Below are 13,068 nucleotides of genomic sequence, written 5' to 3'. Positions count from 1 at the left end.
ATAAAAACACTACTTCACAAATACATTTTTAAGAACAATTTTTATTTAAATGCTCTGATATGGAAAAAATAAACCTTCAAATTGTATCAATCTTGTGTCTATGTAGAGATAAAAGCTTGTCGTGAGATTTACTTGTCATGATCAAGTTATGTAAGTATTATCAACACATATAGGATTGCCTAAAAAATAACTGGTCCGCCATCTTGGGTGGTCTGCCATGTTAGATTTAGAATGAATATTAGAATTCTTCTCAGCAAACTTTTTCATTTGATACCCATATCATGGACGTGGACAAAAAAATTACAAGTCAATCATGGACTGTCCGCCATATTAGATTTAGAATAACATCACTTAGCTAACTATGCATTGTCATGTTTGCAAACGTGTGTGCAAAATTTCATCTTAATCAAATGAGGATAGCTGCTTTAAAATTCATTTGCGAGATTCGACATACATAATACACTCATACAAATATTGCAAATTAAATAAAAGCTTGTAAAATAATAATGATATACGGCGCTCTGTCTATTACCTATGCTTAACCAATTTTGATGAAATTTTGTACTAATAGAGATATTTTAAACAGAAACAAAAAACAGAAATCACAAACAAAAACACGTTTTTTATAATTCCCTATAATTCTTAGCGGCATTGACTTAAATAGTACCTACTACCAAGGCCAATTTTTTTACAACACAAACCAACGACTTGGTGAAATTCAATTCGGTCCCAAAACGAAACAACAAATCTCATGCCGAACTACAAAGCCGAGCCCTCGCAAAATACAGCATAATTCAAGATCAACAGATAGGAGGTAGCTTTCTATATGGTTATAGCTCCCCACTACCCTACCAAGTAAGCATACTGACCATATTGCGACCTACTTGCAAACGTGAAGGAAGCAATTAGTATGCTGAAGTACGCACGTCGAAAAGTACAGTTATCTCAAACATTCAGAAACTAATATAGCAATTATTAACCATAAAAAAGCTATTTTAACCTTACTATAAAAACTTCAAATGTTTATTTACATAACTTGTCAAATTTTGAGCCAAACTACATTCTACAAAGCATGGAAAATAGCTGACAACTTTAGCACAATACGGAACCCATTTACTAAAGGATATCAAGTAGGTACACTAATGATTACTTAGCTCAATAATCCCTTGTTTTAGATAATATAATAGGTATTATTTTTGCAAGCAATAACAATCACTTCTTGATTGGATATGGCGTAAGGTGAGTCTACTTTAATAATAATTAATAGACTGCTAAAGTATTTTATTCTTTGAGCTGCTGCAATAGAGCTCTGCAGACAAAAGCGAAGTCAATGGACGTTCATGATGATCTCATTAAACAGGCTTCTCACGTTTCTGTACCTAAAGAGCAGTTAGTATTGTGAATACTAAAAAAGTAGACCAGTTTTCTGCCATGTGGTAGAAAAGAATTACAAATATTTCAAGAGTTAAGATTAAGTTAACGTTCTATAATCAATGTGTAGAGTGATACGTATTACTTAAATTTTATTAAATTTAGAATGTAATATCATTGTAGCCAGTGTAACTACTGGACATAATGAGACTTAAACATCTCATGTGTCAGGAAGGCGAGCGCAGTGGATTACCAAAGAATTCAAAGAGTTGAATTGTGCTTCTTCTGGTTATGGGCGGTCGTATCGCTTACCATCAGGTGAACAGCAAGCTTTTCTCGTCATTCATAGCAATAAATAAAAAAATGATAAAAAATCCAACCATTACAATTTTGAATAAAATGCTGCTAGCATCTACTATGTTCTTCGTTACAGATGGCTTGCGTCAAGTTGGGGATTGTGCTCGTTCTATTTGCCTTCACAGCGGCTGCGGAGGGTAAGAATTTATAATACAAACATTGCCATTTCGTTATTTCTTCATTCAAGGGAGTAAGATCGAAGTAGCAAAATTCGAAGTACATATTTCGGGTAATTTTTTTTCTCTATTATGTACACATAATATACATTAATATAGATATACCTACTTCTGGCAATAGGGGACCGGCCAATGTTTGATTTGTTCATTATTCTATATGTAATGGTTAATAACACGAAAAAGAAGCACTCCTGCGAAAATTGGTTAAAAAATTTGCTAGTAATTCATATTTCAAATATTGTAACGTGCAGAAGTGGGCGCATTGTGGGAATATCGCTTCATTTCTTTCTTTCGCACGCGTCGTAATTCCCGATGACGTCAAATGTAGGTATTTTGTCTCTTTTCTGTTTCTTGTTAATTATCCCTTCCACCGACATTCAAAGACTTATAACTTGATGATTTTTTACCGGATTTTAAAAATTCCTTTGGTGTTTTAATTTATATAACGTAAATATTTGATAATAGTAAAGAACAAAAATGAGTCCGGTACCCTATTAAAGGTCAAGCTAGTGTCAGAATTTTCAAGCGAAATTACCGACTGAATGTTGTAATATTTGGCAGCAATGCTGCAAATTGCGTCACACATATCAATCAACACACTCACACTGACAATGCCAAACTATTATCGCCGGAATAATTACCTACATAGACGCAACAATTAAATAAATATGGGTACTAATTATTGATGACATAATTTTGTTGGTCGACTAGCACAATACTGAGAGTACGACACAAGTAAATTACATGCTTATTGCTCACATATACATATATACATAGATGCATGATTACAATGACAATACGACTTACCGAAATTGGAATTAATACTCTATATGGCGATGGGACGCAGCTTAATACCTCGAATTGTCCAAGTGCTTATTTGCATTTTTTCCGAGGTATAGGTAGCAAGCCAAGCGTTAAACGAGAGGCTGTAGTTTATATAACAGCACAGAAAAATATTTGTATAATTCAAAATGTATCACATCACTTTTACCTCAAAAAGATGAAGATACTCAATTTCGGTTATTTTTAGAAGACTTGCCATGTGCGGAACGAGATGTGGGGATCGAAGGTCGCTCTATAGTGTGTGTCTGCAATGCCACGTATTGTGACACCATCACTAGAGAAGAGCCTGCTCCGGGCACCTTCGTTGCTTACACCTCCAACAACGTAAGTTTACGTTTATATATTTCGGTGGTGCTATGCCATAATCCATACTAGTTCTAGCTGTTACTCGAGTACATACAAGAGGCGGTGTAGTAACTCACACGTTAGGTTACTCTAAAAAAAAAGCTGTTAGCTAAAACTGCATCATCGAAGAGTTTCTAAAAACAAAATTCTAGATGAATAACTACGATAACTAGTAACGTAAACTTCTTATTTTAATCATTGGATAATGGATATCTTTGCCAGATTGGTTGAACAAATATGTCTAACAAATAGAATATTTTTTAGGCCGGTTTACGGTTCGCCAAAAGTTATGGTTACGTGCAAACTATAAATGCGACTGTTGCGGATGAAGAAGAGGAATATCCCGAACCTGAGCAAAAAGATTATGAAGAAGATGAGAGACTTTTAGACATAAACCTCGAAGACATTCCTGCAATATTAGGTAACAGCATCCACATTCTTTGAAATTAATTTATGAAACTACTAAATATAAATAGATTACTGCCTTGGTGGCGTAGTTATATTACTGTACAACTACAGTGTTGATGTCTCGAGTTTGATCCCCGTGTTGGGCAAAATGATGTTGAGTTTTTCTACTCAGTATCAGCCCGGAGTATTGAATTTGTGCCCGATATGGTGATAGGCTTGTCCCCTATCAAATCATGGGACGGAATACACACGTTGAAAAATGAGTGCATCAGTTGCGCCTGTACCTATGCCTTCATGCATAATAGGCGTGAGCGTGTGCGCACTATACATGTTTACGTTCTGTTAATTTTTTTTCTTACTATTTTAGAGACAATCAGAAGCAACGTTACTTTAAGGATGTTTTTAGCCACGCGACACCAATTCATTGAGGGATTTGGTGGCTCAGTGACTGACTCAGCCTCCATGAACTGGCGTAAACTATCCGATCGGACACAGAGGAATTTTATCAAGTGAGTGCAACAGATTGGTTAACGTATATCATTTGGTTGAAGGCAGAAGTGTTGTAAATAGATTCACAGAAAGACTTGTTATATATTATTATGTAGAAGGTAGCAAAATTTGATTGACTACTTTCTATAGACCAGTGGTTCTCAAACTTTTTAAATGACGGAACCCTTTTGGGAAGCAAAATACTTGATGGAACCCTACAATAAAACAATTGTTTTTATAAGTGTATTTTTTATTAATCAGCATAATAACAGTACAATGTAACAGTTACTAATTATTATTGAGAGAGGTGTTTTGATTTTTTTTTCTAAATTCTTGCGGAACCCCGACAGAGGTATCACGGAACCCTAGGGTTCCGCGGAACACACTTAGAGTATAGCTGCTATAGACAAAAATGATAATGAAAGTAATCGGTGTTGATTATGAAGATCTTTAGTTTTCCATTTGATAGGAGAAGTAATTACCTATTTAATTAGTAATATTTTTAATAATCAAAAGGACCGCTATTAGTTAATTACTTTATTGTTTTAAAGAATTCATAAACCAATATTTTTAATCATAGTTATTTGAATTCCAGTACATACTTCGGCGCTAAAGGCATAGAATATAACTTAATACGCGTACCCATAGGTGGAAGCGATTTTTCCACTCATCCTTACACTTACAACGAACTGCCTTGGAACGATGGAGCTTTGACAAACTATTCTCTGACTGAAGAAGACTTGTTTTTTAAGGTAAATATACCGACATCAAAACCTCTTAAATATATTTGTCTACATGGAATAGACCGGCCAATGCCTCGTAAAAAAACAAAAAGTAAGTACCAGTGGCAGATACTCACAGGTTGGGTACTAGCCTATTGTTATTAAAAACATATTCTTAAATTTTAATGAATACACCATATTTCCAGCTGCCGATGATCAAGATGAGTCAGCAGGCAGCTACGGATGAGATAAAAATCACTGCTAGCACTTGGTCACCGCCGGTATGGATGAAGACCAATGAAAAAATCACTGGGTTTGCACAACTCAAACCTGAGTTCTACCAGTCTTACGCTGATTACCATATGAGGTAAAAATAATTCTATAATGTAATAAAGAAATGGAGGCCCTTTAGAATGTTCTTAAACACGCGACTCGTAAGTCCATGTCGTTTAATTTAAGTTTGTGATTGATCGAAAGATCAATGTGTCAGTCACGAGTTAGTCTCAACCAATACCATTAGAACGACACGAAGACGTGTCGTATTTTTTTCCACATCCTAAGCACACTGGCATTTGTAGAGATTAAGGTTAAAAAAATTAGGATATCATCACAAATCTCATATTATACTTATAATAATTAACCATTACTATCATTTCAATTTATTAAAGCCCTAAAGCAGCTCAGAGCACAACTACCTTAAAATTTCATATTACGACCTCAAAGATCCATGCAATATCTTCTCTATAGATTTTTGGAGGAATACGAGAAAGCAGAAGTAAAGATCTGGGCAATCACGACGACCAATGAACCCATCAATGGCATTGTTCCGTTTGTGGATTTTAACTCGTTGGGGTGGTGGCCGTGGCAATTGGTATGTTTTCTAATTCCATTTATAATAAACTAGCATTTGCTTACAGCTCTGCTAATGTGATTTTTTTCCGACATAAAAGATCAATCAAGCGAAGTTCCTGAGATTAGCGCATTCAAACAAACAAACAAATTCTTTAGCTTTTTAATATTTTGTATCGATTTTAAATACCTAGCCTAGCTACACAGAATTTTATATGTTTTGATAGTTTCATCTTGTAAACATTTCTATTTTCTTAATTACAGGGTCGCTGGGTGGCGAACAATCTTGGACCCACCATAAGAAATTCTCGTTTCAACAAGACTTTAATTCTGGCAGTCGACGACCAGCGCTACATTTTACCTATCTGGCTGAAAGGAGTGAGTACACTTTAGTTATAACTGCGTATGTTATTTTTCAAAGCACTTTATTACATTTTATTATTGTTTGACATAACATTAAAACATATTGTTTTAAAGGCGTTATTTTAACTCATGTTCAACAAAAATTTAAATATTAAGATGTGTTCAATTCCAACCCAGCTAGTTCTTAACCAAATCTGATTTAATTTGTGTTGCAATATAGAGCTCCAGTAATATCGTCTATTTAAATTAACTATTTAATTCACAGATGGAAAGAGAAGACCCAAGATCAATAGAATATATTGACGGAATCGCTGTACATTACTACGGTAACTTCGTACCGGGCAAGATACTCACGCGCATACAGGAGATGTATCCAGGGAAGATTCTCTTATCTACAGAAGCTTGCGAAGGTGAGTTATTCTACAAGAGAAAATATGATAAAAGTATTTTGTTTAAAATAGAAAAAAAATACAGAATGAATCAATTTAAATTGTCAGATTGTTACGTTCATGTACACAAAAGACATGGTTTTAGTATACAAGCTTTTTTCATGTCTGTATAATGGTATATCACATAAGTCCACAAGTGCAATAATTGCACCTAATGCTAACAACAACTATTCTGTTCTATTCAGGTCCGATGCCTTGGGATCTACTGAAAGTTGCAATAGGATCGTGGAGAAGAGCCCGCAGGTATACAACGAGTATTATAGAAGTATGTATCAAATGTTAATATTGCGAAAATCCTTATCTTTACATAGTTCTCCGCCGCCGCGTTTTTCTATCTGTCTGGATCTAAAAAACTACCAAACGGATTTCGATGAAATATGGGGTGAAGACAGTTTGAGAGCGTGGAGAATACCTAGGCTATTTTTTTATTATTTAAATTTGTTTCACGTGGGTTAAGCTACAAATCCAGTTCTGTATAATTTGGTTATAGCTATAAGTAAGCTGTAGCAATGGGGTAGATACCTCAAAAAGGTACTTAATTTATGAAAACTAATAATCTAGAATTTATCGATGTCTAGGTAGAGCTCAAGATTTTTATTACGGTGAACGTCGTCCTGCGAAAATCCTTTGATTACAGTTGAATGGAGGGTTAAATTTAAAACTCAATGGTGTGCAGTAAAGACACCGAAACTCTCATAACCAATGATGGACAAATAATGCCTGAACTCTAAAAAAAACACTTCTACGCTATTTTCTATAAGCCATCGAATTCAATAATTCATATTTAAATCACAGGATCTGAACAATTTCGTCGTCGGTTGGATGGACTGGAACCTTTGCCTTGACCCTGGAGGTGGGCCAAACTGGGTGCACAATTATGTAGACGCGCCCATCCTAGTCTACGCAGATAAAGATGAGTTCATTAAACAGCCAATGTACTACGCTATGGGACACTTTTCAAAGTTCATCCCTCGCGGATCAAGAAGGGTCCAGGTCGCCCGCAGAAGTCTTGGGACTCTTGAAAATGTTGCCGTCCTTACACCCAAGGGCAATGTTGTCATTGTATTGCAAAATAGGTATGTTTCGACTTTAAGAATAGTGTTGTGTTTGTATGTGTACACGGTTTTCGTAAAAACAAAAGATTTGACCTAATGATAATCTCTTATCACAATTACGAAATAATTATATTTCGATTGTTAAGGATTTGTTTTTGATAATTTATTATTATCTAGTATTTAATGTTTGATAAAAAGTAGCTTAAGTATTCCTATGTTTTTATTGATATACAGATAATTACCGATATAATAATATCTCGGTGCTAAATATTTCGTACCTCTGTACCTACGACACATATATAACTATAGAAATACGTGCTTCCCATATCTTCAATTTTATGATGACACCTCTGGTATAAATGTTCATGATTAGAAGACAACACTTCACTCCTTTAGATCTATTAGCAAAATACAAAGCCTCGCTAGACAGAGCGCATGGCTGTATTTACATCGCATGCTTGGCGTGCGAATTATTAGCACAATGTATGGAAGACACCAAAAGAAACTGCCATATCTAGCGTGTCATGGCGGTACAACATACTACGTTAATATCACCTTCAGCCACGCTCTGGCGAGTGCTAAGAGAGCCTAGGTACGATTCCCTTCCTGGTAAAACTTAGTTTTTTTAAAAGGAATTGCGGATTGGGACCCAGATCGTCTTGACGTGAGAATTACTTTAATTATGAATAAATTAAATTATAAATAATTTTAAAATTTCCAGGCGAAGACATGAAGTCAACACCACGATACGCATTTCCAGCCGAAAATACATAGAACTGACGATGGAACCTGAGTCCATCAAGACCGTGGAGATCAATCATAATTGAAACTGAGGCATATTTATTATTTCTATTTATATCATTAAAGTTATAGGTCCTGTTAAATCTGTTGATGTAAAAAATAAATATTATTTATTATATCACAAGCTTTTTGATAGTGTTTCAATTAAGTTTTGAAAAAATGATACCTTAAATCATTTTCTTGAAAATATTCCATCAATATGATTTGCTCAAACAATATTGTGATAATGAACTGTTCTAATATCCTATATTCTCTCTACTATTGATATTTATGGACATTTCCAGGTGCACTAAAGGCACTTGGCCATGTATTTATAAAATAAAACTTTATGCCCAATACTTGTAAAGGTGGCAATAAGTTCCATTATCACAACAGAAATAATTCAATTTAAAAAAAAACTATTAGGATTTTCTGTCTTGAGGATTATGCAAGGAAACAGTATATTTTTACGAAAATAATATATTTACATCTATGTGTGAACTATAACTGTTATTGTAGCAACTTATGTTTCACCTGAAGTATGAATAGAATGTATCATACTGGTAAACAGTAATTTCTATATTCATATATTATAATTTATATAAACAAATATTTCATTTTCTTAAAAAAATATACTAACTCTAATATATTCATCATATAGTTGTCTGGACAGTTTTAGAGGGAAAAAAGGAATACATAATATATGACAATTGTCCTTGTTACTGTAGTCACATCTGCTTTTCTAGTAGTGTACAATAAAGAGTATTATAGCTATTAAACAATGAATTATATAGGAACTCATCCAAAACAAATGATAACCACTAAGCTACTTGAACTTTATAAAATAACAAATCTTGTCTACAGCCATTAAGGTTATAGCTTAAGGTCCATTTTCATACATTTTGTTTCACCTTTAATCTGGGTAACTAAACAAGTATTGGCAAGTAAAGAATTTAAATTCACGTCTAGTTAGTGATTAGTTCTCGCAGTTGAAAGAAAAACGTAAAAATAATTAAAATGCATGGATATTTCGGCCTTTAAAATTTCGTCATATTAAATTAGAACTAATCACTAACTAGATGTGAATTTAAATTCTTTACTTGTCAATACTTGTTTAGTTACCCAGATTAAAGGTGAAACAAAATGTATGAAAATGGACCTTAAGCTATAACCTTAAGTAGTCATTTTAATTACAGATTGAAAGCAACCAGGATTACACAATAAACCTGTTGCCTGTTGGATATAAATTGCGAAAGAGCCATTTCCTTCTTTTTAAATTCCATCAGTTTTTTATATAGGTTTGCTAAACCATTTATATTCAATAATGTTGTAGGTGTTTATATAGTATGAGAGTATATTTAACATTTCGTGAAGCATGGTGTCTTCTGTAATAATAAAAATTACAGTAGGACGCAAACTATTTAATACCTTATTTCAGTAGTTTTCTTCTTTGGAAGACATAAAAAAGGCTTATCAACAATTTAATTACCACTAATTACAACTAATCAAAAACATAATAAAATTACCTTGGAAACAAGAGCATAAATAATTCTTTTTGAAAAAATCCCAATTACATGTTCAATAGTCAGTCAGTGATGTTATTTTATCCAAAGGCCAGACGCGGCAGACTACCCTACTTCGTATCAGACCCTCTGGAACAGGACCATATAGCCTTGAATCCGTTGAGTTTCCAGAGTTATCTCCCTCCAACCACACATGACCTCTCGGCACAACATGACTCCTTGCAAAGTTACCCCGAACCTTATCTCCAGGTAGGCCAACTATTCTTTTGCATATATTCTGTTTTGGGTTTGATGGACACTTGGCTATAACAATGTCGCCTCTACGCAGCCTCTGCAGTCTTGGAGACAAGTGTTCGGTAAATAGTATATTGTTAGACTCCAAAGTTGGCTCCATTGATGGACCCGAACACTGAAACAAAATAATGTTTCGCTTTGATACACTACCTCTAGTTAATTTGTGAATCTAAACTTTTATTATTGTAACATTGGAATAATTCTTCATTCATATATAAAAAAAATTCTTAATCACTATTTCTATGGGGACATGTTTAAGTTTTAAGCTACCCTTCGACGAGACAGATTTTGCTTAATATACTATAGTGAAATTGAATTAAAATGAATAGAACCATATCACATCTGAGAATAATATGCTGAATACTTACAATTACAAAATCTCCTACATATTCAAATGTACAGTGAGTTACACAAGCGTATTGAAAAGTATATCCGATAAAACCAAGAGTTTTGCTGAAGATCCTTGCAAAAGTCATTTTGCATAACCTCGAAATACTAGCAATATTACATGAATGAATAAAATCATTCTATTTTGAATTTTAAAAACAAATCAAAAATAAATATTCCAATAGGAAAGCATTCTCGTATAACCCATCGTAAGGAAAATTAACTGCAAAAAAACATTAAATATAAACAAGTAACTAAGTAACTAGATATTTCGATCGAAATTTAAAAACAGTTTAATGTTTCTGAAATCTGAATCTGTCATATTTCAAAACATTATTTACAAGGTTGGGCTTATACATCCGGAATGACAGTCTGAATTCAGATCAGATTTTAAAACACTCCGAATACAAGGTTTATAATTCAAACACGGAATTCAAATTCTGCGATGAAAATATCCCAGATCACATGCAATTTGCTGTTACGTCACATACATGCAAATTTTTTCCGCAAGTGATTCAATCAATTTCTCAGAATTCTGAATTAATGATATGAATATTATTTATTTCGTTTTACAATTCATACTGATAGTGATAATGATTGGATGTGAATTTCATTTAAAAAAAAGTGTGAGGCAATCATTCATTTTTCAGAATCTGGATGCAGCATGCGATTCCGGATGTATAAGCCGGCCATAAACGTAGTCGATTGTTTCATTTGCACAATCGATAATTCGTAGTAAACAGCCCAATCAATGTCAGATTTCATCACAATTGTGATAGAATGCATCTGACACATTCACCTGGTTCATTGACAGATTGTGTGTGGAGTTCGTTCGGACACATCAATACCTATCGAAATTCGGAATAAATTCCATTTAAAACAAAGTGAAATAATATTATCTACGGCGCGGTAAATAATCAGTGGTTATCTATCTATGTTGGCAGGACTGCAAAATTATTAGTGCTATAAACTATATATTGAGAATTCCCTTCACGTTGGGATTTACACGAGATATTTAATTCAAGACACTTAGACTATAATTCTGCTGAGAGAATTGTTTTTAAACGAGCTACATTGTATGTTTACGTTACCAATTCTTGGTGGTGCTCAGTGTTCGTGGCTGCGTGTAGTAAATCAATATTGTATTGGAGTTAACCTATTGTTATGAAATGAGTGTGCATATTTCATGTACTCTCTGACACTTGAACTCCTCATGGGTATTAGTTGCTGATATACGGTCTACGGAAACGCGAAAATCATTAATGTAAGTACTTGGTCTTCGTCTATATCTCTACTTAGATGCATTGTTTTCCCCTCATTAGTTAGTTATTGGCTATGACTCACATTAAAAGCTTTTGTGGAGGTTGCCTTTCATAAACACATTTTTTATCTTATAAGCCATGTGTAAATTTTTTAAAACGAACAATTGCAATAAATGATAAGTTGAAAATAAAGTATAAATGACTTGTATATCTGTCATATTCACATGCAGGTATTGCAGACTGTTCTGACAAAGATTAATGACCTTTCACATAAACATATCTATAAAAATGTCACAACTCTTAATCCATTTCATTTTTAATTTACTGTTGTTTTGTTTTTGTTTTATTTATCTGGTAGTCATGCAGTAAATAATAAACTATTGTTTTAGTTTGGATTTTTTGTATTGCTTAGTATAATTTCAAAATTTCTGTTTATATTATAGAAAATAATAAATGAATTATTATATTTAACAATATTATAGGTAGTGTATTCATATTTATGTACAATATCTGGGAGTTTAAATTTTATTACTCTTTTTGTAACCTACATTTCGTGCATCTGCCATAATCCACCATCATAAGGTTGACTGGTTGAAAACGCCTATGTTGTCTGCCTGTATATAAAATGCTAAATAAATAAAATCTTAAGTATAATTAGTTGTCGATAATAATTAAACATTTAAATTAAATTTGTCTCAGCTCCATAATTTATTTGTTACATAACAATAAAACAATAATTCTTTGTCACATTATTCATTTAATATTGGTAAGTGGTAACAACGCAAAGCAACAAGTTATAGATTATCACATTGAATACATGTTAAACAAATTAAAATATCTCGATTTGATGAATTAATCATAATAATAGATGTATTGTTTTCATACATTGTTACACACATAAGGGTTCTTAAATCTTATAATTCAATTGTTACAATAAATTGACAATATTTGTGTATAAATTTGAGAAAATAATAACTGTCACAAATTTTATTAATATTGACAAAATGAAAAAGCACAATTTGTTAAATATTATAATATCCTAACTTTGAATCACAAAATCTATACTAATAATATTCAAATGCAAGATTCAGCATAAAATTGATGTTTCTGTCATAGACTGTCATGATAATTGACAATGTGCCCATTTTTGGTGAATTTTTTCATCATAAATTTGGTGTGCTAGCTTAAAATCCGAGGAAGATAATGAGTCATTTCTTATTACTTTTATTGCCTTAAATGGCTTTACACAGATAACATATACAAATGACAACTATAAATTTTGTTAATTTAAATGATTAGGTGGACATTTCTTGTTATTAAAACCACTTTTTCAGGATTAGAAGCTTTGTGTTAATCAAGGTATATGTCTATCTGTGTGCTGAATTTTGCACAAAT

At 33.0% G+C, this 13,068-nt stretch overlaps 2 protein-coding genes across 5 annotated transcripts; one reads left to right on the top strand and one right to left on the bottom strand.

Moving 5' to 3' along the window:
- Positions 1–1,004: 1,004 nt before the first annotated feature.
- LOC115446648 (lysosomal acid glucosylceramidase) lies at positions 1,005–8,355 on the top strand. 4 transcript variants are annotated; one of them, XM_030173387.2, is made up of 13 exons: positions 1,005–1,130; positions 1,805–1,865; positions 2,938–3,071; positions 3,357–3,513; positions 3,868–4,009; positions 4,585–4,741; positions 4,918–5,078; positions 5,459–5,582; positions 5,825–5,938; positions 6,189–6,333; positions 6,558–6,637; positions 7,168–7,448; positions 8,149–8,355. In XM_030173387.2, the coding sequence occupies exons 1-13, from the start codon at positions 1,020–1,022 to the stop codon at positions 8,252–8,254; spliced, it is 1,773 nt and encodes a 590-aa protein (XP_030029247.1). In that variant the 5' UTR covers positions 1,005–1,019; the 3' UTR covers positions 8,255–8,355. The 4 variants fall into 4 exon arrangements, with proteins under 4 accessions (XP_030029247.1, XP_030029246.1, XP_037297184.1 ...); XM_030173386.2 differs by having other exon boundaries at positions 2,935–3,071; XM_037441287.1 differs by lacking the exon at positions 1,005–1,130 and adding an exon at positions 1,648–1,689.
- Positions 8,356–8,671: 316 nt separating this feature from the next.
- On the bottom strand, positions 8,672–10,728 carry LOC115446649 (mitochondrial inner membrane protease subunit 1). Its single transcript, XM_030173392.2, has 3 exons — positions 10,393–10,728; positions 9,380–10,139; positions 8,672–9,086 (listed from the first exon to the last, which is right to left on the bottom strand). The coding sequence occupies exons 1-2, from the start codon at positions 10,498–10,500 to the stop codon at positions 9,786–9,788; spliced, it is 462 nt and encodes a 153-aa protein (XP_030029252.1). The 5' UTR covers positions 10,501–10,728; the 3' UTR covers positions 8,672–9,086; positions 9,380–9,785.
- Positions 10,729–13,068: the final 2,340 nt, after the last annotated feature.

This window comes from Manduca sexta, chromosome 22 (assembly GCF_014839805.1).
Source record: "Manduca sexta isolate Smith_Timp_Sample1 chromosome 22, JHU_Msex_v1.0, whole genome shotgun sequence".
In the NCBI taxonomy this organism is placed as follows: Eukaryota; Metazoa; Arthropoda; class Insecta; order Lepidoptera; family Sphingidae; genus Manduca; species Manduca sexta.
The sequence above is the reverse complement of the archived record's forward strand: the minus strand, read 5'-3'. Positions and strand labels throughout refer to the sequence as shown.

Excerpts from the sequence above, each read along its gene's own strand:
- LOC115446648 (XM_030173386.2), top strand. The coding sequence starts at position 1,020 with ATGTTTATTTACATAACTTGTCAAATTTTGAGCCAAACTACATTCTAC. Across the intron at positions 6,334-6,557 it reads ATCTACAGAAGCTTGCGAAG|GTCCGATGCCTTGGGATCTA; the intron begins GTGAGTTATTCT and ends TGTTCTATTCAG. Across the intron at positions 7,449-8,148 it reads GTCATTGTATTGCAAAATAG|GCGAAGACATGAAGTCAACA; the intron begins GTATGTTTCGAC and ends TAAAATTTCCAG.
- LOC115446649 (XM_030173392.2), bottom strand. The coding sequence starts at position 10,500 with ATGACTTTTGCAAGGATCTTCAGCAAAACTCTTGGTTTTATCGGATAT. Across the intron at positions 10,140-10,392 it reads ATGTAGGAGATTTTGTAATT|TGTTCGGGTCCATCAATGGA; the intron begins GTAAGTATTCAG and ends ATTTTGTTTCAG.